This window comes from Gopherus flavomarginatus, chromosome 10 (assembly GCF_025201925.1).
Source record: "Gopherus flavomarginatus isolate rGopFla2 chromosome 10, rGopFla2.mat.asm, whole genome shotgun sequence".
Taxonomy (NCBI): domain Eukaryota; kingdom Metazoa; phylum Chordata; order Testudines; family Testudinidae; genus Gopherus; species Gopherus flavomarginatus.
The window spans coordinates 59103686-59127075 of record NC_066626.1 but is presented as its reverse complement, the minus strand read 5'-3'; the positions used below and the strand labels follow the sequence as shown (position 1 = coordinate 59127075).

General features: G+C 36.2%; 1 protein-coding gene across 1 annotated transcript in view; it reads right to left on the bottom strand.

Moving 5' to 3' along the window:
* Nucleotides 1-23390, bottom strand: part of GTDC1 (glycosyltransferase like domain containing 1) — a 288981-nt gene that overhangs the window by 121818 nt on the left and 143773 nt on the right. The window contains 2 exon segments of the mRNA XM_050969376.1: nucleotides 19159-19332; nucleotides 22493-22660. Of these exon segments, the coding sequence (XP_050825333.1) occupies nucleotides 19159-19332; nucleotides 22493-22660 (342 nt within the window).

The window sequence follows — 23390 nt, the reverse complement described above, 5'->3', positions numbered from 1 at the left end:
ATTAATGCTAGTGTCACTACAGTCCTACACTCTACTGCACTTTAAGAGAAAGCAGCTGCTGAGATGAAATGTGTGCCAACTGTCTGAAGACAGAAACATAAGAAACATTCCTTCTGTTACAAAGGGAGAGATGCACACAAACAGACTTTCTTTTAGACTCAACAAGCACAAAGTTTCTTATTTTTGCCTTTTAAATTTCTATCTCAAAAATACTTGCATATTCTGTATAGGGGAAAAAAAAGCCTATACCAAAGTCATAACCTCCCCCAGCTAGATCAAGTTTAGGGGATTGTAAGTGAAACCAATGGAACAATGCCTATAACAAGACGTACCTAAGACTGACACAATTCTCCATACACACTCCAAATTCAATGAGTTTACACATCCATAGAAATGTAACTGCTATCCAGTATCAGAAAACACTGGCAATTTGAGTGGTTTTGTATTAGTAACAAATGGGCTTCAGGCCTCTCCTGAAATACTTCTGCATCCTTTAAAAATTAGTAAGTCTGAAAATACTTTTCTAGCTTCAGAAATTGTTGTCCTAACTCATCCCTATGGAGCCCGCATTGTATATCTCACCACTGAAAACATAGCTAAGTAGTTTAAGGAAAGCACTACAAAATCGTACATTCAGTTCATAAGGTGGTTTTTCCTCTCTGTTTTTTATGTAAAGATTGCCAGCTTACTGAAGAACATAGCCATCTTGATTTGTATACAGTCTTCAAGAAACCATACAAAATGAACTACTCAAGCACTGTATCACTATCTTTTAAACACAGAGCTACAATAGCAATAAGTGTGTGACATAATCTGAAATGTTTGGCTGTAATTCACTTAAAAACTAGTACAACCTCATTGACCTCCTTATCAAACAATTTATTGTGCATTTACAGACTGGACAATGAAACAGAGGAGGTAAGGTATTAATGGTGACACTGTTTGGCAAGCTCGTAGTGCAGTTCATTCAAAAGGCAATTTTAAAATTGAATGAAGAGGCTTGACTAGGCAATAAAAACAGCCACAATGCCAGTGAACAGTACTTAGGAGGAAAGCCTCTAATTATCCTATTTATAAATCAACAGCAATTTTACTGATGACTTCTTCTCAAACTTGATTAAAATAACTTGAAAAATTAAAAAATAATCAGATCATATGTATATTATTAAATTACAGTTTAAAGGTATTATTGATTCTCTTCATAATGAAAATGATAAAAACTTGAGGACAAGAATGAGACAGCATTTTTAAGAGAAACATTTGTACAACACACTGCAACATAATTATAGTGCTGCCCTTGGGGAAGGGGATTTTATGTTATAATGAGAATGTTTACACTGGTATAGGGTTCAATCTATCTGGGAGGGAAGGTTAAACTTCTTTCTATTAAAGACAGCCTTATAATGAAAAGCTCTGAAAGGAGAATAGAGGCTAATATAATAGATGTAATGGCCTATTAAATGATTCACACACACAAAATGAATCAAATTCATTGTATCTTACTGCTCTTTTATGACAAAAGTGTTGAAAAAATAAAACTATTGTCAAGATAATTGCATATTACATATACTGTATTACTGTAAGTACTATTCTTATTGGATGACCCGGAGCCTAATTTTTAGGTACATTAATAGGATATTACACGTTAAATACTTTATGGTATTGGAATGTTGCACAAGAATCCCACTTTCACTCTGAAGGAAAAAATCAATTTAGACTTAAAGGCATGCTGCAATTCTCCATCATTCTTTTTCAATTAATTTTTGCATACATTCTTTATGATGTCATTCCTACATTCTTGCAACAGATGTTTGTTTATACACCGATTTACTAAAATGTTGCTGTACTAGTTCATGCTATTCTGAACGTAACCTCTACAACTTGGTTATGTTCTCAAATCATAGTATAATAAATGTTTTCTTAAACTTGTCTCCTTAACCTACTGGTAAAACTCATCATCTTTGATCATCACGCAATAAGGCACTTCAAAATAAAAAAGAGCTTTGATTTATTTTTTAAAAAAGTTGTGATACATGTTCCAAAAAATTAATTAAAATCAAAATTTTCAAACAAGAATAAAATAATTAATTTATTCCTTTGTAAAAAGGATTTAAAAATATATTCCTCTCCTTCATCCACCCATTTCCATACCGAACCTACAGAAAATTACCCAACTATTAATAGCTAGATAGAAGGGCAATTAGTAACTGGTCAGTAAGGGTTCAATCCTGCAAACATGTATGCATGGTGAGACTACATACATGAGTTAAGTTACTCATGTGCATAATACTTTGTAAGATCTGGCATTTTTAATCATGTAAAACTATGTGAAACAAACAAAGCAACAAAAAAATACTCTTGCTTGTATGTTATATTCCTTTCCCCACTCCTCATCCATGCCTTATCTTTTTAAAGTATAAGTACTTCAGGTGATGAATTGTGATTTCTGCAGAGTCTAGAAATGTGGAATGTTTTGGGTTTTATTGTAATATAAACAGTAAATTATTATAGTAATAATAGTACAATATCTAACATATTTTGGGCACTTCTGTAACATTATTTTATTATAATAAGAGGTAAAATGTATCAGTAATATCAATGTATTCACTCTTCAGTCTAAAGGCTAAATCCTGGGCTACCGAAGACTCTTGTGAGATTTTCATTGACTTCAATGGAACCAGAATTTGGCCCAGGTATTTACTAACTGGAGCCTCCATGACAGAGTTCCAATTGGTCTATTATAAAAATGGAGTTGGATCCTGAAATCTATTACAAGTAAGTAGTATTTGACATCAGTTGGACTACTCAAATAAGTGATTGCAGAAGTGGGCCCTAACATTTTGAAGCCAATACTTCTTAACTTTGCTAAATTTCCCACTGTAGGGACAGAGCCTGCAAAAGACTTGAGCACATGAACACTCATTCACTGCATGATTAGACCCATATTTAATAGTTCAAGCATGCCAATATTTTCATTATACACTCTTATCTCAACGGATTTTTAATTCAACCATAAAAACATGCTACAATCTGAAATTTGGCATACAAAGTTCATAGCCTGGAACTTTTTTTTTAAATAAAAAAATCCAGTTGGACATATTTGAACTATAGGAATGGGAGGAGGAGGGAAAAGAAAAGAAACAGATTAGTACTTTCAGATGCCTTTCTGTGCACCCATGGCTATAATTCAAATGTTTTAGTGTTAAAAACAAAACTTTACACATCATCAGTTCTTAACTTGTTTTAATTAATGTTGTGATTTAACAAAGAAAGAGTGAGAATCTCCACTGAAGACGTCATGAAAAAGAGGGATTTCAGTACACTGACCAAAACTTGAACAATAGACAATTTTCAAAAATGTAGTAATAATTTCATCTGGAATAAGAATTTTCTCACTCACAACCCATATTCCAGTTATCACAGTCTGTTGTCATTACAATTATTGTGATAGCACAAATTTTTCATTAGAACGTCACTGAAGAACTAATTGAATCTATTTCCCTATGTTAAGTTCTCCTCACACCTTCTATGGGTCATCTTAATTATCACTTCAAAAGTTTTTTTTCCCCTGCTGACAATAGCTCATCTCAATTGATTAGACTCTTCCTGTTGGTATGCATACTTCCATCTTTTCATGTTCTCTGTATGTATAAATATCTCCTGTCTGTGTGTTCCATTCTGTGCATCTGGAGAAGTGAGCTGTAGCTCATGAAAGCTCATGCTGAAATACATTTGTTAGTCTCTAAGGTGCCACAAGTACTCTTGTTCTTTTTGCGGATACAGACTAACACGGCTGCTACTCTGAAAACTGAAGAACTAAATATAAGACTATGGGTTATTAGTGAAATATTAGAGAGAGAGAGCTATCTCAAGAGGCAAAGATAAAAGGGAAAAACACATGAAAGGTAAATGATTTGTTGTTAAAGTAGGATATATTTTAAAGTTTGCAATCTCACCAGGGATAAAGTCTCTCTAACTAAGAGAGACAGAATAACCAAGCATAAACCTGTAAGAGGTAAAGAGAAGAAGAGAGTATTTAAAAGCATAAAAGGAAGTAAAGACATAAATAAAGGGGAAAATTTAGTTTAGATATAAGGCGCTACTCAGCCCAAGGTTATGCTAACTTCCAATAGTATTAGTTTAAGTTCAGGATCCCTGGGACTGAAAGTCTACTCAGAGAATGAGGCGGCTGCAGAAGCAAAAATAGATAAATAGATTTCCATTGGGGGCCCCCAGATGGCCACTGTTGTCTAAAACATGGGCAGCACTGGCCACAGAGGTGTGTGAGCAGGGTGGATAGGAGATATGTTGACTTAGCATATCCTGTTGTATGAAACTGCTGGTGGATTTTAAATACGCTCCAATGGAAGCCCAGAAGGTGAATACGGAGATTTTATTGCCTGCCCTTTCCTGAGCAGGAGTGCAGGGCTCAGCCTGGAGCACACCATGCACCAGAAATGCATGTGCACAAGTAACTTACATTTCTCTGAACTTTATTTATATTTCTACATTATGTATTTCTTCCACCCTATGATGTAGAAATGTACACATATTTGCATAAATCATTTCACCCACTGACTGCCATCTCCATGCTGGAATGTAGCAATTGCTTAACAATACCTCACTACTCAATAATTCCGGAAAAAAAGCAAATACCATCTATGGATGAAACTGCAGGGGAATTCTGGTAGACAGAAAATAAAACAGGAATTTGACTAGGACACCAGAATCTGCATCATTGAGGAATCTGCATCACTGGAGGTTTTTAAGAGCAGATGTGACAAAGACCTGTCAGGGATGGTCCAGATAATATTTAGTTCTGCCATGAGAGCAGGGGACTGGGCTAGATGTCCTCTCAAGGTCCCTTCCAGTTCTATGATTCTAATCAACATCATTTCTTGCAAAAGAGCTCTGAAATCTTTAATAAAAAAATGGTTGTTAGGACCTTGTTTTTATTCTCCAATCAAAATACAGGAAAAACATTAAGAAAAACTGTAATATTAATCAGATAAATAGAATAATATGACAAAGGAGGCTCACTGAGGTACCATTCGTACAGGTGACCAAAGGCAGATGAAAGGCAGGTTTTGTTTAGAGGCCAATCCAGAGTGCACTTTTAGGTTGTAAAAAATGTAACTTGTACATCACTAAGCACACTGTTCAGGGTGAACAAGTAATCAATTATTAAATAATAGTAATAGATTATCAAGGAGGTTTTCTTCAACTCTGCCATTTAGAACTGTCCAGGTTTGGGACTCTCATTTACTCAACAAATCTGAAGGAATAATTAGAGTTCATCAAGTCAATGATTTCTTTTCTCCCTCTCTATCCCCTCTGGTTTAGGCATCTCTGTATCTCTCTGCTTCAGGGTCCCATTTTCCTCTCTCCATTAGACTATATTACTTATATTTCTGATGCTACTATTGCTTCATTGCAATAATATTGGCGCACACATTGCTTTTTGATGGTTGTCCCTAAGTCAGCCTCCATCACTAAGTATTTGAATACCCTTTCTCTACTTCCCGTACAACCACTCAATACATAGTTTAATTGTTTAGATGAAGGGGAGTGGAGTGAAGTGTCATATTCCCTCTCCATGGCAAGACTTAAAGAGACAGAATAACAAAGTGAAGAAAGTAACAGAATGCCACTAGCCGTCACCTTCAGCCCCCCTCCACTAAAACCTCTCCAGCGCATCATCAAGGGTCTACAACCTATCCTGAAGAACGATCCCTTACTCTCACAGATCTTGGGAGACAGGCCAGTCCTAGCTTACAGACAGCCCCCACCTGAATCAAATACTCACCAGCAACCACACACCACACAATAAAAACACTAACCCAGGAACCTATCCTTGTAACAAAGCCCATTGCCAACTCTGTCCACATATCTATTCAAGGGACACTATCATAGAATCTATTCACATCAGCCACACTATCAGGGGCTCGTTCATCTGCACATTTACCAATGCGATATATGCCATCATGTGCCAGCAATGCCCCTCTGCCATGTACATTGGCAAAACTGGACAGTCTCTATGCAAAAGAATAAATGGACACAAATCAGATGTCAAGAATTATAACATTCAAAAACCAGTCGGAGAACACTTCAACCTCCCTGGTCACTCAATTACAGACTTAAAAGTCACAAATATTCAACAAAAAAACTTCAAAAACAGACTGCAGTGAGAAACTGAAGAAATAGAATTAATTTGCAAACTGGACACTAAATTAGGCTTGAATAAAGACTGGGAGTGGATGAGTTATTACACAAACTAAAAACTATTTCCCCATGTTAATTTTCTCCCTACTGTTACTCACACCTTCTTGTCAACTGTTTGAAATGGTCTATCCTGATTATCACCAAAAAAGGGTTTTTTTTCTCTTCCTGATAATAGCCCACCTTAATCAATTAGTCTCACTGGAGTTGGTATGGCAACACCCATTTTTTCATGTTCTCTTTATATATGTCTTCCTACTGTATTTTCCAGTGCATGCATCTGATGAAGTGGGCTTTAGCCCACAAAAGCTTATGCTCAAACAAATGTGTTAGTCTCTAAGGTGCCACAAGTACTCCTCATTCTTTTTGCTGATACAGACTAACACGGGTACCACTCTGAAAAAACACACTCCACGTGCAGGTTAAATTTGACATTCCCACATAATACATCCTTGCCATTCCCTTTGCAAGATGTCCTCCAAGTTAACAGCTGCCTTAGGAACATCATATTTCTGAGAAAAATCCATTTGTTTTCTTTAAATAATAAGTCTTTAAAAAGGAAATAATAACTAATGGATTACAACATGTTTCTACCTTTTCAATCTGAATTTCATATGAGTAAAATAAACCACAAATGAAAGTGCTTGTAACAGACATGTTGAACCTTTCTTCTTCTATTAGCATATCAGTCTGCAATCATTACTAGATCAATAGCAAAGATATCTGCTTAAAAGAGCACCATGCTTTCTTTTGTCAGAAATTCATTACTTTTTATTAGGGTCATTGCTTGAAAACTTCAAAACACCATATGGACCTAATTGTGGTTTATTTTGGCAAAAAGGAAGACACTGTAGACAATTGAGGCATTACATTCTACAATTCCATTACTTTCATCCCTCTCAGTTTTATTACTGTGTCATTAAAGGCAACTTGAGTGAGCGAAGAATTATAGTGTCATGTGTACGGGCTAGTAGATTAATAACAAAACACACTCAAGTTTAAAGGTATCTAACAGCTGTTTTCATTATTTTGTGTAAATACGCTTGAAGCATATCTATCTGATTAGTGGATAGAGTGCTCTTCTCTGTCACATGCCATGGGCGCTGCTATGTGCAAGTAATCAAAGTGCTCAGAAAATGAGTTTACATTGTTCACTGCTGAAATACACAAATGTCAGAAAGTGACTGCGCATCAAAGCTTAGGCAAATCATCTGCTGCAAACAAACAGATTCCAATGCACATTTCAGCTTTAAACATTCGAATGCAGCACAATGACTGAACAGGACTTATTGCTAGCCAAAATGAAGTGATGCTCACAGAATAATAAGTTACTAACATACATATGAACAAGTGATTTCAGGATTGGATACTTTTAAAAATATTTCAGCTACTTTGAAAACCTAAAGTTATATTATTTGATGCCCATCAGGTATTGCTGGGGGCAGGGGGGAGGAGAAAGGAGAATTTCTCACCTGATAATTCATGTGTGTGTCTTGGTTGCCATAAATTCTCATTGAAGTTATGCAGTCCTTCCTCTGATTGTCAGACAACTGACAACCAACAGGAGCATAATTTTGGCACCCTAAAGAGGGTCAAATCCTTCATTTCTCCTCCTCATAGATAAAGCTGAATAAGTCCAAAGTGGTAATTTAAATTTAGATAGCAGACCACATAAATGATCTTAAAGAAACAAGGTAACTGTGATAAACTTTGCTGAAGAGCAGATGGCTGCAACATTTAAATGAGATCACAGGTAAAAAGCTCCCGGTGACTCAGCTGCCTCCAGTGTGGATTGATGAGATTTTGCAAGCAATCCCCTCTACACAGGGATAAGAAGCTAGCCACTACAAAAACTCATCAAGAGGGTAAGGTTAAAAGAAACCTATTCCGATTCCAACAGGGAATATCTCCCAACAGAGAAGTGTCATCCAAACTTCAGTGCTTCAGCTAGCAAAAGTAAACTGGAGTAGGGCCAGAAGGGATCGTGACTAAACCATGGCCCTCAAGAAGTTGTGTCTGAGAGTTGTGCCCACAGGGAACCAAATATTCAGCCTACAGTGTTTGCTGAATGTGTGAAAAAGAGTGAGTCCTAATGCGCTACAATAACCCTGTGAAATGAATATTTCTTATAGGCCTCGGTAGTACAATGTCTAATCCACTTGCCTACAGTAGACTGAGAAACATTTGAGCTCTGCTTAGAATCTTTGAACAGGGTGACTGAACAGGTTTTTCAAAGGGCAGAAGGAGGGTGGGGATGGGTTGTTTCTTTAATTCTGGATTAATTTATGTATTTATCAGTGTGTTGCAGGTAGATTTTAAGAGCCCCATGTGACCAAATCTCCTTCAGTCTGGTCTGGAGTTGTGTTAGAAGTTAGGCTGGGACTCAAGAAAACCAGGTTCAATTTCCTGCCCTGCCACAGATGTCTTGCTTTAGGCTATATCTACACTACAGCTTATGTTGGCAGAATTTATGTCATTCAGGGGTATGAATAAACCACCCCCGTGAGGGACACTTCTCCCACTTACATAGCTTCTGCCACTCATGGAGGTGGTTTTTTAATGCCGACAGAAGAGCTCTTGAAACAGCTGGGTCACTTCAGCATTGTACGTGTAGACATGCCCTTAGTCTCTTTCTGCATCATTTATTCACCTGTAAAATGGGGATAATAGTAACTTTTTAGCTCAAGGATGTGGTGAGGATTAAATATGGTAAGGCAGTGAGATAATATGGTAATGGAGGCCATGCTACGTAGCTAGATTAGACAGACAGGGATGTACTTTGATTATATGAAAGCTAATGACTGGGTTATACATGAAGTAGTGAAGAATAGTGACTTTACTAGTAGTGTCAAGCAAAGAGCAACACTCTTCTTCATTTTTTTTTCCCACTCTTTGAGTCACAATGTTCCTCCCATTTCCAAGTGCCTCCATGGGTACGTACAATGCACCAGATGTATGTCTGGTGCATTACACTTGCCCTGACACACTGGTACATCTCTGATGGCAGGTATATTGTGTGGCAGAGCCAGGGCTCTGCCCATAACCCACTGCTTCTGGCCCACATGTTGGGAAGTAGGGCACAGCAGTCCTAGACAGGTTGTTTTCGCTACTGCACAGTTATCCATAGTAGGGGTAACTCATGCAGGGGCAGGCATAAGAACATTTTTACAGCCCCCCCCCGCCCCCCCCCGGCCAATTCACCTACATAGCCACACAAGCTGGGCCACAATTTGGCCCTCAGGAATGATACAGGAAGAGACTCATACTTTTTAACTACTAGAACCACTATCTTTCAGGGTTGTAAATAAAACAATCCAAAGGTTTGAAGAGGAGCGTGTGTGTGAACTCAGCATCAGATCAGACTACAAATTGGAAGGGTGAGCCAACAGGGTAAAGCCATATAATCTCTTCACAGAGCACCCATAGACATGATTTATATTCTGATGGGGAAAAGGAACAGACCTTTGTCAAATGCATCTTGGAGAAACTTGATAATAGAACCCATTCACCTGGGTCAGAGCCAGAAGTACAATTCTTCTTACATCCTTTAGTATATGACAGAGGTCTCCTTTTTTCTGGATGATAGCAAAGTTGAAAGAACCTTGTCTGAAAGGCCAAAATCCTGGTATATCACCTGCATGCAAGCCAAGTCTTGACAGGTAGTAAGGGAGAATGATTAGAAAGGTCATAGGTTCTAGTATCATTTGTAACATGTTACACACCATAATCTGCTCAACTAGTTAGATATTATCTAAAGCAGACACAATGTGTTTTCCTTGGCTCTGCTCATGATCCACCAGATTAAAGGGATGGGAGGAGACATGCAGAGTACAGTGAATATGAAGAAAGTTTGTTTTCCACATGTCCTGAGTTGAGAACACATCTACTACTGAGGCGTGAAAGCCTGTCATCAGAAAACAGATATAGTTCTTTCTTCAGTATCTATTCTCTAAGGGAAATCACAGTTCAACGAGTAAATATACTGTCTGATTCAACTTTCCTGGTTGGTATCAGGACCTGACATCAGTGCTCAAAACTCAAAGATTGAAGACAATGATGCAAGGCCCTGAACGATGTTCTCTGAACTATCTTGTCATTCATGAGGGTGCATCTAGGCAACACAAGATGAAGTATGAGGATCTTTTAGTAAAAAGGTAACTGTGAGGATGAGGGGCAATTGGACTTAGGGCCTTCATAGATCCTGAATTACCACCCAAACCAATTGGTGCTTATAGATATAAAACTCTGGAGTGTCCTTATCACTACTTTTATATGTATCTTTCTAGTGCTGAAGCTGATTTCCATAGTCTCATGGTATCTTTCTACTGCTGAGGCTGGTTTGCTGCATGCCTTTATAAGTACTTTTGGTATGTTAATGCTGGGGGTTCCATTTGAATTATTTAAATGGGAAAAGAGGAGAATTACTTCATTTGGGAGTCACAACAGAGCAGGGGAAATGTCCAAAGTATAAAATATTCAATATCTCTAGCTGTGAATGCAAAACCAAAACCAAACCTCAAAACCTGGCAAGATTTTCCTTGTGTAATAAAGGCAATAACTGAAATTTTGCCAAAGCCAAAATCACTTCACCTCATCCCATACCTAATTTTTAAAAACTGAACAACAGTTTCATCAGGTTATTTCTTTATGTTGTACATAATGGCCATATTGGAGTGCCCCATGTTTCCTTCTGGTTCCCAAAAGATCATTTTATATATTACACATATAATATGTCACCAAAATGCAATTAATTATCTAAAACATCTGCAGAATGTCTTATGTGCCGCGGCTCCTGCCTAATGCTTCATTATTAAACTTTCATATGCTAATCATATGAATAGCCTGCACAGGTCACATCCAGTATCGTTTTGGCTACATGTTAAAAAAAGTCAGTAGGAATCCTGACTGGGGATCAGGCTGGGAGAACTAACTGTTGCTGCTACCACCACAGTTTATAATTATTTTATTTACACTTTTTTTTCATTTGCAGTCCAGAAGCAGAGTCTGTGTAAAGTGCATATATCAGACTTGGTATTCTTCTGGTTATTGCTTTACATTTAATAACAGTGAGATGACTGAGGACAAGGTTAGGAGATCTGTCTAACTCTCTTCTTGATGGTGCTTCCATCCCTCTTCTCTTGATGGAGTATAGTTTTTATCATTCACTGGGTGCATGCCAAGTACATCTCCTTCTGGGTGCTCTTAAGGTGTGTCCACATTGCCACAGTCCCTTAACTGATACTGCAAGCCACCTCGTTCCCATATTGTTTTTATTTAACATAGCTACTCAAGCTCTGGTTCTCGTTCATAGGAAAGCATCTCCAAATACTGGACCCTCTGCCCCCTTTTTCATCCCCATTAGTTCTCATTGCAGCCTCCTCTTCTGTCCATTCTTCTTTTTCCCTAACATAACCAAAAAGAATGTGTGTGGAGTATCTAAACAATAAGGCTCTCTCACTCTCTGCTCCATCTACACACTCTCCTCACCTAACAACTCAGAAAAGAAAATAACCAAAGATGGCTACTTTCCCACTTCTCCTCAGAATTTCATGAGCACGACTTACACATGAAAGGTGGGTTTGTTTGTTTGTTTGTTTTTCATTCTTCAAAGTTTTACAAAGAAAAAATATTTATAGCTCAAAAATATTGACTGGCAGAATTTTGAAAAACAAAACTTAGAGGTCAGGGAATTTTCTAAAATGCAAGAGTTTGAACTGAGCTCTCAACACAGTGGTCTGGCTAATGCGCCAATTGACTACATCACTTAATTCCAAGCCTTTACTTCCATCTACTATCTCTGTCCACCTGTCCCAGGTTACTGATGGTGCAGGGAGTTGAATTCTCTCAACTCTGAATGATTGCAATGGAAGTTGAGGGTACTCAGCACCTTGCAGGATTCTACCCTTATTTAGTAATCCTGTTCCATTCTGACAAGAAGATGGAATAGTTTTACCTTAAAGCCCCTCTGTAACAATTTAAAACCAAATAGATTTAACTGCACTGAATCTAATTACAACATCATTCCCCATGGGAGTGATATTAACCAAATTCCAACATGAAAAAGAAGAAAAAAAACATTCTATTGTGAGAGATCACCAGAACAGCAGGAAAAACAAATGACATAATTAAAATAAGAAGGTACAGAAAGCCCAGTCAGAGGTTTAAATTGAGAAAGCTCATACAATACTGTCCACAATCATGTCTCTGGTAAGGTGACATAGACTGTGAGTTGGAAATATGCAAATAAATTCTCACATAACAAGTTCAAGTAAAATGAACAAAACTATTCAAAGCAAAGAATACTTGAACTGCTATTTTTTGATAGAGCATTTTAGGAGACCTAAAAATGCTATCCCTGTTAGCTCGTAGCACAGTTGTCATTTCCTTCAATATGAAGTCCCCAACTTCAAATCTTTACATAAATCACAGCAAGGTAGGCTATCCCCGACTCCAAAAGGACTTACTATGGGGATATGCACAGAAGTGAGAGTCACAGAACTGGGTTCCAGTCATGACTCTGCCATTGACTCTGGATGCATCAATTTCCCTCTCTCTGAAATGGGAATAAAAATAAATTACCCACCATAAAGGGTGCTTAGTTAACAATTGTAAAGTGTTTTGAGGTTCTCAAATGAAATGTGCTGCTGACCAAAATTATTGAAAGAGGAGTTGTCTCTGAAACCAGGAACACAGTGTCTCAAATTGTACAACCAAAAGCCAAGTCAACCACAAAAAACAAACAAACAAAAATACAACAAAATCCCTCCCCTCAACAGACACACACACTTCTAAAAACTTTGCTGCATACAAGTGGGAAGTATTATTGCTGCATACAAGTGGGAAGTATTATTATGAATGTTACTCACAAATGAAATGGTGTTTAAATCAGTATCTAAACTTCAGATTTTACTAACCATACTATAGGGAAATTTGCAACTAAAGGAACAGATTAGATGGGAGTGGTTACAGGCCTGGGGCCACAGGTTTTGCCCTTTGTGGCTTCTCACATCCCAGACTTGGAAAGTATGAGCTGTGATACTGAGAAAGGTAAGAAGCCAGCAGAGCCCCACAGTAATAAATGAGTTTGCATCATCTGTCATTAGAACTTCTTGCCAACAGGGTCATTCCCTATTAAATTACCACTTGTCAATGTTTAAAATACTGATTGATAAATGACTGTGCCAAAACTGATAACATGACAGCTTTTATTTTCTAATATTCTTGGTTACTACATTCTGCTACTTCAGTATACAGACAGAGTACATATTTTTTCAACTACTTTAGTGAAAGACAATTTAATTTAATAAAAAACTAACAGGTAGTGTATAATGATTGGTCTTGATATACATTACATGCTAGCCCTCTTGCCAAAATAAACCTACTAGTAATGTAGTGATATAGGTAAATCCAAGTTTCACATTTCAACAAATGCTAGTAATCTGTTTTATCAATATAAACTGCATTTTAATGAAAAATTCTTTTCTTCAGTACACTTCACTTTTAATGCCCCAGAGTATAATAATTCGTTCATGCTGTAGAACAAGAATGTTTTACAAGACCTTAACTCTCTGGAGAAATTTCTCTGTAAATACAAAATGCAGGTTTTATGGGAATCTGTTGTATGCAACATGAGTAGTACCCAATATAATAAAAAAAACTAGGTTGCACAAAGAATTCAGCTTAAGTATCCTTCTGAGTTATCGTGAGATTAAATGTTTACTATGATATTTAACTGAAAAATTCTGCAACAGGTTAAAAAAAAGTTAACAAAAATCTCTTCTTTTTTCTCTGAACAGCTAAACAGAAATTAGCTTTAAACAGTTCTGCCATACAAATAAGTTTCAATGGACAGGTGAGACTATTGAGCCAGATCTCCATTATGGAGGAGCTGTTAATACTGCACTCACTGCCACAGGATTCTGGCTGTGAAGCTGATATATCTGGCCCCAGGGGGATCAGTCTAGTACAAAAGTAATCCTCTGGAGATGTAGAACTGGAGTAGAAGCTAGTAGACCATCTTCCATCCCTGTAGCTGGCACAAGAGGAATGACTGAAAGAAAGGGGGAATGACTGCAACACACTTAAGATGTGCCAGTTCCCAGCTGTATTTCTGACCCCTTACTCTTAACAGTCAGAATAAGACAGAGTGGCCGAACACTATCGTAATTTGCACCAGGTGACCAACCCTTCACACAATGGCCGGAGGACTGCAAAAGTGCACAGCTGACCTTTATGCCCATTTCCATCTCCCTCACAACCTGTGCCATGTGTATTTCCAGGATCTGACCCATTATGTTTATCGCATAAAAGCCTGATTTTTAACACAGTAGATGTAAAGTTTAAATGTCAAGTTTTACTTGCACGGGGGGTGAGGTAGAGGTAAAGTCAGAGCACCAGTTGTGGCTGCCTTAGCCCTAGCTGCAGCCCCAATATAAGAGAGAAGCTGTTAGGCTGCTTCATATCTTATGTCAACTTACTACACGCTCTACTGGCAACGGGTTCCATGCTCAGCTCTTGCGAAAGTCAAATGACTTGTGGATACGAGTCTTCCCCGGTTTGTTGACAGTTTTATTTTTTCAGCACATCAAATTTAAAGTACATATAGTACAAGATACTACCAAGCTGACTTAAAGAAAAGGTCTCTGTTTTCTCTTACTATAACAGTCCTCTCATGTCTTCTTTTTTTTTTCATCTGTTATCCCATCTGTCCTTTGTCTAACTTGTATTGTAATCTCTTTAGAACACATATATAACTTAAAACATGTTTGCAAAACACTATCTATAGCTCTATAGCTATAATTATAGCTCTTCTATGGCTCTGAAAAATTTATAAATGATAATGAAGATTTACTACAGCTAGGGCAGCATTAATAGTAACTGACATTTATATAGCACATTTCATCTAAATTAATACCAAAGTGTCTCCCATTCAAGAACTGACCTAGTCTGACCCTGCTTTGCTTGTGAGCTGAAGGTGGTATGGCTGCAGATGGACCAATAGACATCAAAATGTGGACAAGCAATACAAAGTATCAGCAAAGGACCTACAAAATTCTTCCAGTTATATGTACTTGCATCTGAAGGTCCATGTACAAAAAGATAATGTTATTGAAAAGGCAATTTTTGCTTCTGTGCCCCCCTTCCTCATTTTTAAAAATGAAAAAAATAGCAAAACCACAAATTTAATACTACATATGTTACAATACAACTAAGAGTCTTAGTTAAACAAAAAAGACGTTATAAGGTAATTCTGAGTCACATTGGATTTAACTCACTGTGTTGTACAAAAGTATGGCAGCACATATGGCATGTAAAATCACCTACTCTTCTGCATCCCTTGAAATACCTATGCACAATGGAATGACAGTCTTGACTCAGAATTTTGTTTGTTTTGTAAGTTTAAAATTATTGTAAGATCACTATTTATATATATATATACTCTATCAGACTTAAAACTATACCAATTAAAAAGTAAGTGATACAGTAGTATTATATCAGGGCTGGTTCTGACACTACAGAGAACAACATGGAAGCTAAACTACACACGTGGTTAGAACTAGCTGAAGACAGCCACTGGGAAAAGGATGGGGTCTGTCAATTTCCTGTTCAAGACTCCCAAATCAGTGACTCCTTCCTCCTCTTTCCAGTGTTTGACAAGAACTACTGTCTAACCACTTCCCTAGGAAAAGCTGATCAGAGCTATTTTTACCTCAGGAAGAGGGAGCAGATCTGTGATCACAGGACCTCATCTGTTCTGTCTTCATTCCCTTTTCCTGGGACCACAGCACTGATAACAGACAGAAGAGATCCCTGTGCAGTAAGTCAGAATAGGCATCTCTCATAACAGTTTTTTGCATCCCTAAGCTGAGGAAAGGAGAGACAGGGATTTACTCTAAGAGGAAGATAAGTGAGGGAAACTGTCCCTCTTCCTCCGCCCTCAGAAGCAGAGGACAGAAAGAGCTTAAGTAATGCAGAGAGGATAGGACTTCAGGGAAACTGGAGAGGGGCTCAGAGGAGAGACACTGGTGTACTGAAGATAAAGGACTGAAACTTCCTCCACTTCATATGTTCTGGCTAGAAAAGAGATCCTGTGGCTTTCTATCAAACCTATCAACTATCTGTCAAACCTAAGTTCATCTCTGATCCTATCAATAATTAGCAAAGATGTGCACTTATACCAAATATCTTTTAAAAAAAACTGTTAAAGATGCTGTGCTTGTTGATCAAGCAGTTCTTCAATGCAGAATAAGGTCATTTTCAACTTATCTTAAACGTATATTGTGCATATATAAAATGGAGTATTTCACACCATTCAAGTTTTGTTTCTGTATCAAACAAAGTATTTTCTGTTACGTTTTCTAGTGTATCAGAATGCACTTTTGACTATACCTTCATTTCATGTCTAAATATTTCTATTTGGAGTAGCAGTTTCTCGCTTTTAGGGTGCGCATGCACCTTTGGTTAATAACCGTATAAAAATATAATGGAATTTGCTCAAGTGAAATTTTATATTCTGCAGTCATATGGCCCTGTTCTAGTGTCAAATACTGTATAGTAATGTATTTTTATTTTGTCCTATAATCACAATATTAACTTAAAATAAAGACTCTTTTACATATCACAATCATATTGCTAACAAGACTTTTTTTGTTTTCAGAACATCTCTGCCATAGCCAAATAAAAATTGCATCTCTCTCTCTCTCTCACACGCACACACACACACATGGGATAAAATCACCTTGGTAATTTTGCCATCAGAATTTCTAGATATTTTTTCCAACATCTTGGCAAAATTATGCATTTTAAAAAGACTGCAGGCATTCAAATGATTGTCAGTCATGCAAATAATCACTTACTTACACTGTATGAGTTTGGTCTGGATAAAGCAAATTATCATTTGAAAATAACTCAAAAAAACACTGTGGGCTAAGAGCTTGCTTTATGAATCTTAGCTTGGTCACAATATTTCTTAACCTTTTTCTCTTCAGTCTCCATTCATCCAGATTTCACTGTAATAATACAGTCTAAATTAATAAACTGTATTCAGTTGCCATGGGTGCATTCAACATTATTTAAAACATAATCTTGTAAAGAAATGGCAAATACTGGATGCAGATAAAGCCCCCAAAACCAAGAACTTTATTCAAAGTTATGGAAAAGTTTTTTTTAATGCTCCTGTCTTTTACGATGATATTTGTTTTTGTCCAGACAGCATAATTATAACTCATTTCTAAATATAGTATTTAAATGAAAATTAAAATATATATCAGCAGGTCCTATTCATATAAAAATGGAATGGATTTTTAAAAATGTGTTTTTCTAATAGGCATGTCAACAAACTATGAATTGTGTGTGCATACAGTTATGTGCACATGTATAATAATATTTACAGACATTGCTTAAATTCTGGCCTTTAGATTCAATTTCAAATGTAACATCTGTAATGTAAGAAAGCTGTCATTCCTCAGAAAGACAAGACTCAATAAAAATTAAAATTATTAATTAAAGATAATGTACATTAAAAGTTAATGTAATCTGTGACAATATATTTATCATGCCTGCATACCCAAGGTCAGGCACTCATAGCGGGATTTTTAAAAGTACTTAAAGGATTTAGGAGCAGAAATTCCATTGAAAATGCCCTAATTTTCAAAGGTGCTAAGCACTCACAGTTCTCAATGGCACTCCAGAAAATCAGGCCACAGCGATGTAAGTGCCTAAATTTGGGTTCAAAGGCTTAACTTTAGTCATCCATGTTTACAAATCTTGGTGTAGTGCTTTAGAATCCTGCTATCCTTTCTAAGCCTTAAAACAAAGCTATACGTGTAAATAAAATTTGCTAACTTAGTCTTAGTGTTAAATGACTCTTCCTTAGAGAAACTTTCCACAAATAGACAAATCCTTTGAAATTATTTGTAATGTGCTAACTGGTCCATGTTAAAGGTTTAAGGTGTGAATATTTAAACAGAATGGAACTTGAAATAAAATCAAACCCCAGACTCCTGCATAGCCATTTAAGTTTCATTACACTGTTTCCCATCCTTATCAGCAAAAACGCAGAACCCCCTTCATGTTATTTTTAGGAGCATAGTACAGTTTTGCAAACTGATTATCTCTAGCTAGTGTAAGCCCCATTGAAACACAGCTCCTGTTGAGGAGAAGAGTTCCTTCTGATAGAAAAAAACAATTGTCTTAGGTTTAATCAGAAGTTAAAAGAGTCTACAGAATGTTCCCTTTGAGCCACATAACACAACCCTTTGCTAATTTCAAGATGGGTTCTGCAGTACAGGTAATTAAAAATGTCCTTTGTACTAACTGAAGTAGAGTGCAGAGCTACTATAACTGCAATTAACATCAAAATTATGCCAGTCTGATCTACATTAATGAAGTTCTTTTCACTTACCTGTAAGCAATAAAATACTGGGGGGGAGATCCCACTACAGCATATCTAAGAAAATATAGTTTCTCAGTCACAGACTAATTACTGTCACTAGTCTTTGGAATTTTTTTTCTACTTCTCAACACAAACACTTATATAGGTTTGAAAAAAGAGAGTAGTTGGATTTTCCAAATAAAACAACCTAATAAATTACCATTGGTGAATTATCTAGTCAAATAATGTCTTCTATCTTTGCCAAAAATAAGCAGTTCCTCCTTAACATCAAACTATCCTTCTATGACATGTACTAACTATTGACCTGCTTGGCAAACCTCCTATTGATTTCATTGGTGCAGTATCAGGTCCTAATGTGAATACCGTTAGGTTACTGAAATACTTTTGTAAGTGAATGGATTTTGCAGCACAGTGACATAGAACCAAATTCCCTAATTAACAATGCTTGAACTAATCAGTTAAAATTTAGCAGCAAGGGCTATCAGTTTAGATAGATTTGAAACAAGTTATGACATAATATGGAGAATAGAGTCAAATGTACTGACCTGCTCACATCAGGAAATCTGACTGGAAAATGAAGAACTTGGCACTTTGGTCTGATTATTTTCTGCAGATCCTTAGGCCTGTGGTCAGGAATCAGCTTCAGAAATTTTCCGATAGATGTAAGAAATGACTCCATATTAAAAGTAGAGTTGAATACCACAATATCAGCAACCAAACTGTAAAATACAGCTAGAATTAATGCAATGTTCTTTAAGAAAAATCAGAATTACTTTAAAGGCAGACTAATGTAGGATAAATATTGTGACACTAACTGGCAAAGCAAGAAATCCAAATTAAAGGTTGGGATTCCATCATATCAGATGAATAAGAGAAAGTGTCAGCCTTAGTTTAAATTTATTGGTTTCTGTCCATATGTTTCATCTTTTAAACATTATTTAACAATTTTTATTAAAAAAAAAATCTTTTAAAAATTGAATTATAAATGTTTATTATTATTAAATTGAAGGATCACAGCCATTCTGATATTTTGAGAAAATCCATTTTTATATGTGGGTCAATTTTTACTCATTAGATTGTAAGAGTACTTTTGCTGCTATTAGCATTTATCATGAAAAGATACATTAAACAAACTATAGTACAATCGCCCACAACTGTTTCTGCCCCTGAATAGTTCAGAGACATCTAAAACTTTTTTAGAAAGTTAAACTGGGAAAAAGGAGATAAAATTGCTCAGTGCACATACCTACTGAGATACATAACCTACCTTTTGTTAACCAAGAATTTCAGTTAACTGGAACACAGATAAATAAAATGTCACTCTGATTCAAAATATTTGATATCTTGGAAATTTTTATAAAACAATAAACATACAAAAAGTCATAACATCATAGATTAATCAATCATGTATATATTTTTAAAAAATAATTAAGATGTAATTTTGGTACATTAGCAGAAGATAGGACATGACACCAGAAAACATTTTGTCCCTCAGTATTACCTCTTAAAAACAGTAGAACGAATATTTTTGCAATTTTGTCAATTATGTGTGTGTGATTTCCTTGCTAAGGTTTTCAGTCTGGAGAAAAGGCAAAAGTGTCAAACAATGAAAAATTGGGAAGTTTATCTGGAAGTGCTGACACAATCTTAACTATATTGGCACAAATGTCATATTATAACAAAGTTAAATATTAATATGAAAATTAAGTTTATGGCTAGTAGATTTTCTCAGTATGTCATATTGTAATACTGACCTATGGGCCTTAAGATACATTGAGGACATGTGTTCATAAGTTACTGAACTGGTGAAAAGTATATTTGAAGTGAAAACCTGTCATTCATCCTCACAACTCACACTCCTGTCTGGCCAAGAAGGAAAATGGATAATGCTCACCAAAAGCAGTAGGAGTCAGCAGGAAAAGCAGGGAAACATTTGAGAGAGAAATAATCCTTTTTAACTAGACTATTAGAGTTGAACTATTTTTTTAAAATCTCCCATTCCTCTCCACCTATGACTTTTTACCATTTGTTTTTCTCAAGTTAAAACAACTAGTGAGCCAGTCTACCTCTTTGACTAGACTTATAATTGACATTCAAAACAAGAACTTTTCCCCATTATATAACAAAGGCCTGCAAATTCATATCTCTGCTTCTTTTGTACATTAGAAATACTAGGTCTTATCTACTCTGTTTTTTGCTGGAGGTTTTAAATGTGACTGGCAAAGTGGAGGGATCCTATCATCATAAAAAACTGAAACCTGAGCAACTAAAAGGGAAGGAATATTAGTCATACTATTTAAACTTTGTCAACACCTATATAACAAACTCCTGATAAACTCTTGGGAGAAAAGCTCTCTTTCCTAAAGATTAACACCATGAAACAGACTTGAGAAAGCTCTCAGCCCAGTTATCTTCTCCTCCAAGAAGTCTTTGAACAAAAACAGAAGAAAAGATTTAGCATTCCTGATATTTCTAAGGTTTAAAAAAAAACAGAAAAAAACTTAAAATATTAAAAACTTCAGACTTTCTCAAATATAATATGGGGGGGAGCACAACATTTTTTTTTCTTTACAGGTGACTGCTAATAGACAGAAACAATGCAGCTAAAATATAAACAAGATTTGTTCTCTTTTGCCATTAATAAATGTCCACTTGCAGAGCGAAAAATGTTCAAAGTATGTACATTATGCATTTACATTAACGTACAGACGCAACTCTAGGCTAAAGAAAACATGGAAGCAAGCATTCTTAGAGGTCTTTTCCTAATTAAGAGAAAGGTCCTGTAATATAAAAACTCAGAAAAATACAGCATTTATAATACTGAAAGAAGTTAAAATACATCTTTTTTAGATATTTCCTTCTTCAGCTTCACTGCCCAACACCATAGTTTTATAACATTAAATTTCAAAATGGCTGCTACTGTTTTCAAAATACATTCCAAGTATTGTACAGCCATTTCACTACATTTTCACAGCATTGAAAATGCTTAATAACTGAAGCATCTTGCAAATGCAAAGACAGAAACAGATCTAGAAAATGCTGTGTATATATAAAGATTATCATTTGTGAAATCTGAATATTAACTGGCTCATTTTACAAAGATGCAAATATTTTACATGTATTTAAAAATATTCAATCTATGCTTCTAATAAGTCTCCTAATAACAAATAGGTGAGATAGATCAACCAAATGAATTTATTTCAATTCAAACCAATTCAGCTTTGCAGATTCACTTAGGTTTGTGCAGTGTCTAATCACAAAGCTTTTCAGTGTGCTGTTATTAACTTCTTTCATTAACTTAGATTCAGGAAATACATTTGTTTTAAGTAACAATAAAGGACCACAGCTTTTAAAACGTCTGGGTATTTTAACACTGCACAATTTCTGAACACCAAAAAAAAAAAAAAAAAGAAATTAAGGATTTATCTGATATGTTTACTGCTCTCACTCCTTTAAGACAAACAAACAAAACTGCTGCATTATGTTTTAATTTTTGTTTATTCCCCTGAAAACTCCTATTTTAATTCAGTTGGATGCATTAAAATCAATAGCCCAGCAAGAGCTGATTAACTGCCTCTCTGCTAAGTGTACTTGAGCTACAGCATCTTGTTTGCGATGAATAGGTATGAATTGAAAATTAGCGCAATTTACAGGTGTAGCGTGGTAGTCCTTTAGCACACAGGTAAACTTGAACAATAGCTTGAGATGAGGAGTTATTTGTTTCTGCCAAAGCACTTGACTCAGCACCCACTTGGGACTGTATATATTTGTATCTCAGTTTGTAACAGTGCTGTTGTTTAAGTAGCGCAGGACTCCCCAGGTTTAAAAATGTTTAAAAGATGTCATTAAATAACACATAACGGTATGAGAAACACCTACCATGAAAGAATCTGGTTGTATCCATATTGGAAATCTCTTTCCTGGTACTTCTGTACAGGATATGCCAACTGGTTCTCATGGAAGTAAAGGACCTTTTTCAATTTGCCAAGGTCAGGCCGAAGGGCAATAAGTTCAGTCAGGTTAAGCACTGAGCTTGCAAAGAGGATCCTAAGAAACAAGGAAAGTAGTGTTTACTGTCTGTGAGCATGCTCAAAAGGGTCACTCTTTACCCTTCCTCTCTGCCTACCCCCCACAAGAAATACATAACCCCTATAGGGACACATCAATAGCTAAGTCTTAATACCATGTAACAGCATTCTAAGTTTTGATCTCTTAAAAAGCAGCTGCTAAGAACTCAACTAGAAAAGCATTGAATCTCATTGGTCTTCTCAGCTCAGTTACAGAGAAATGCAAAATAAAAAAGCTGGATGGATTTTATTGAAAAAGGCAAGAAAGCTGTATCTGAAGGACAAATGGAACAAAGATAAGGCTGACTGGGGAATACTTTGCTTGCCAGTTTCATTACACTTTACTTCTTTATGCAACCAACTACTGAAATTCAATATATGAGCAGGAATGGCACATGTTCATGTTATGACAAACTCTTTTGATTTATTCAGTATACTTATCTGGTGTGGTCTTTTTCTCGCTCGCTCCATCTCTTTTCCCATTTTTATTAAGCATCCTACATAATATTATTTTGTTGTTTTGTTCCCTGCTCCCCAATATTGCCATAGTACAGTTACCATTTTATAGTCCATAAAATTGTTCATATCCTTCAAATTATATATAACTCAAGTCCAAAGAAAATTAGCACACTGATTTCTTGCCCTGGATATAAAACTTAACAATCAGAAAGTTAACAGTATGTTCCTCACTAATTTGCCAGTCCATCCTT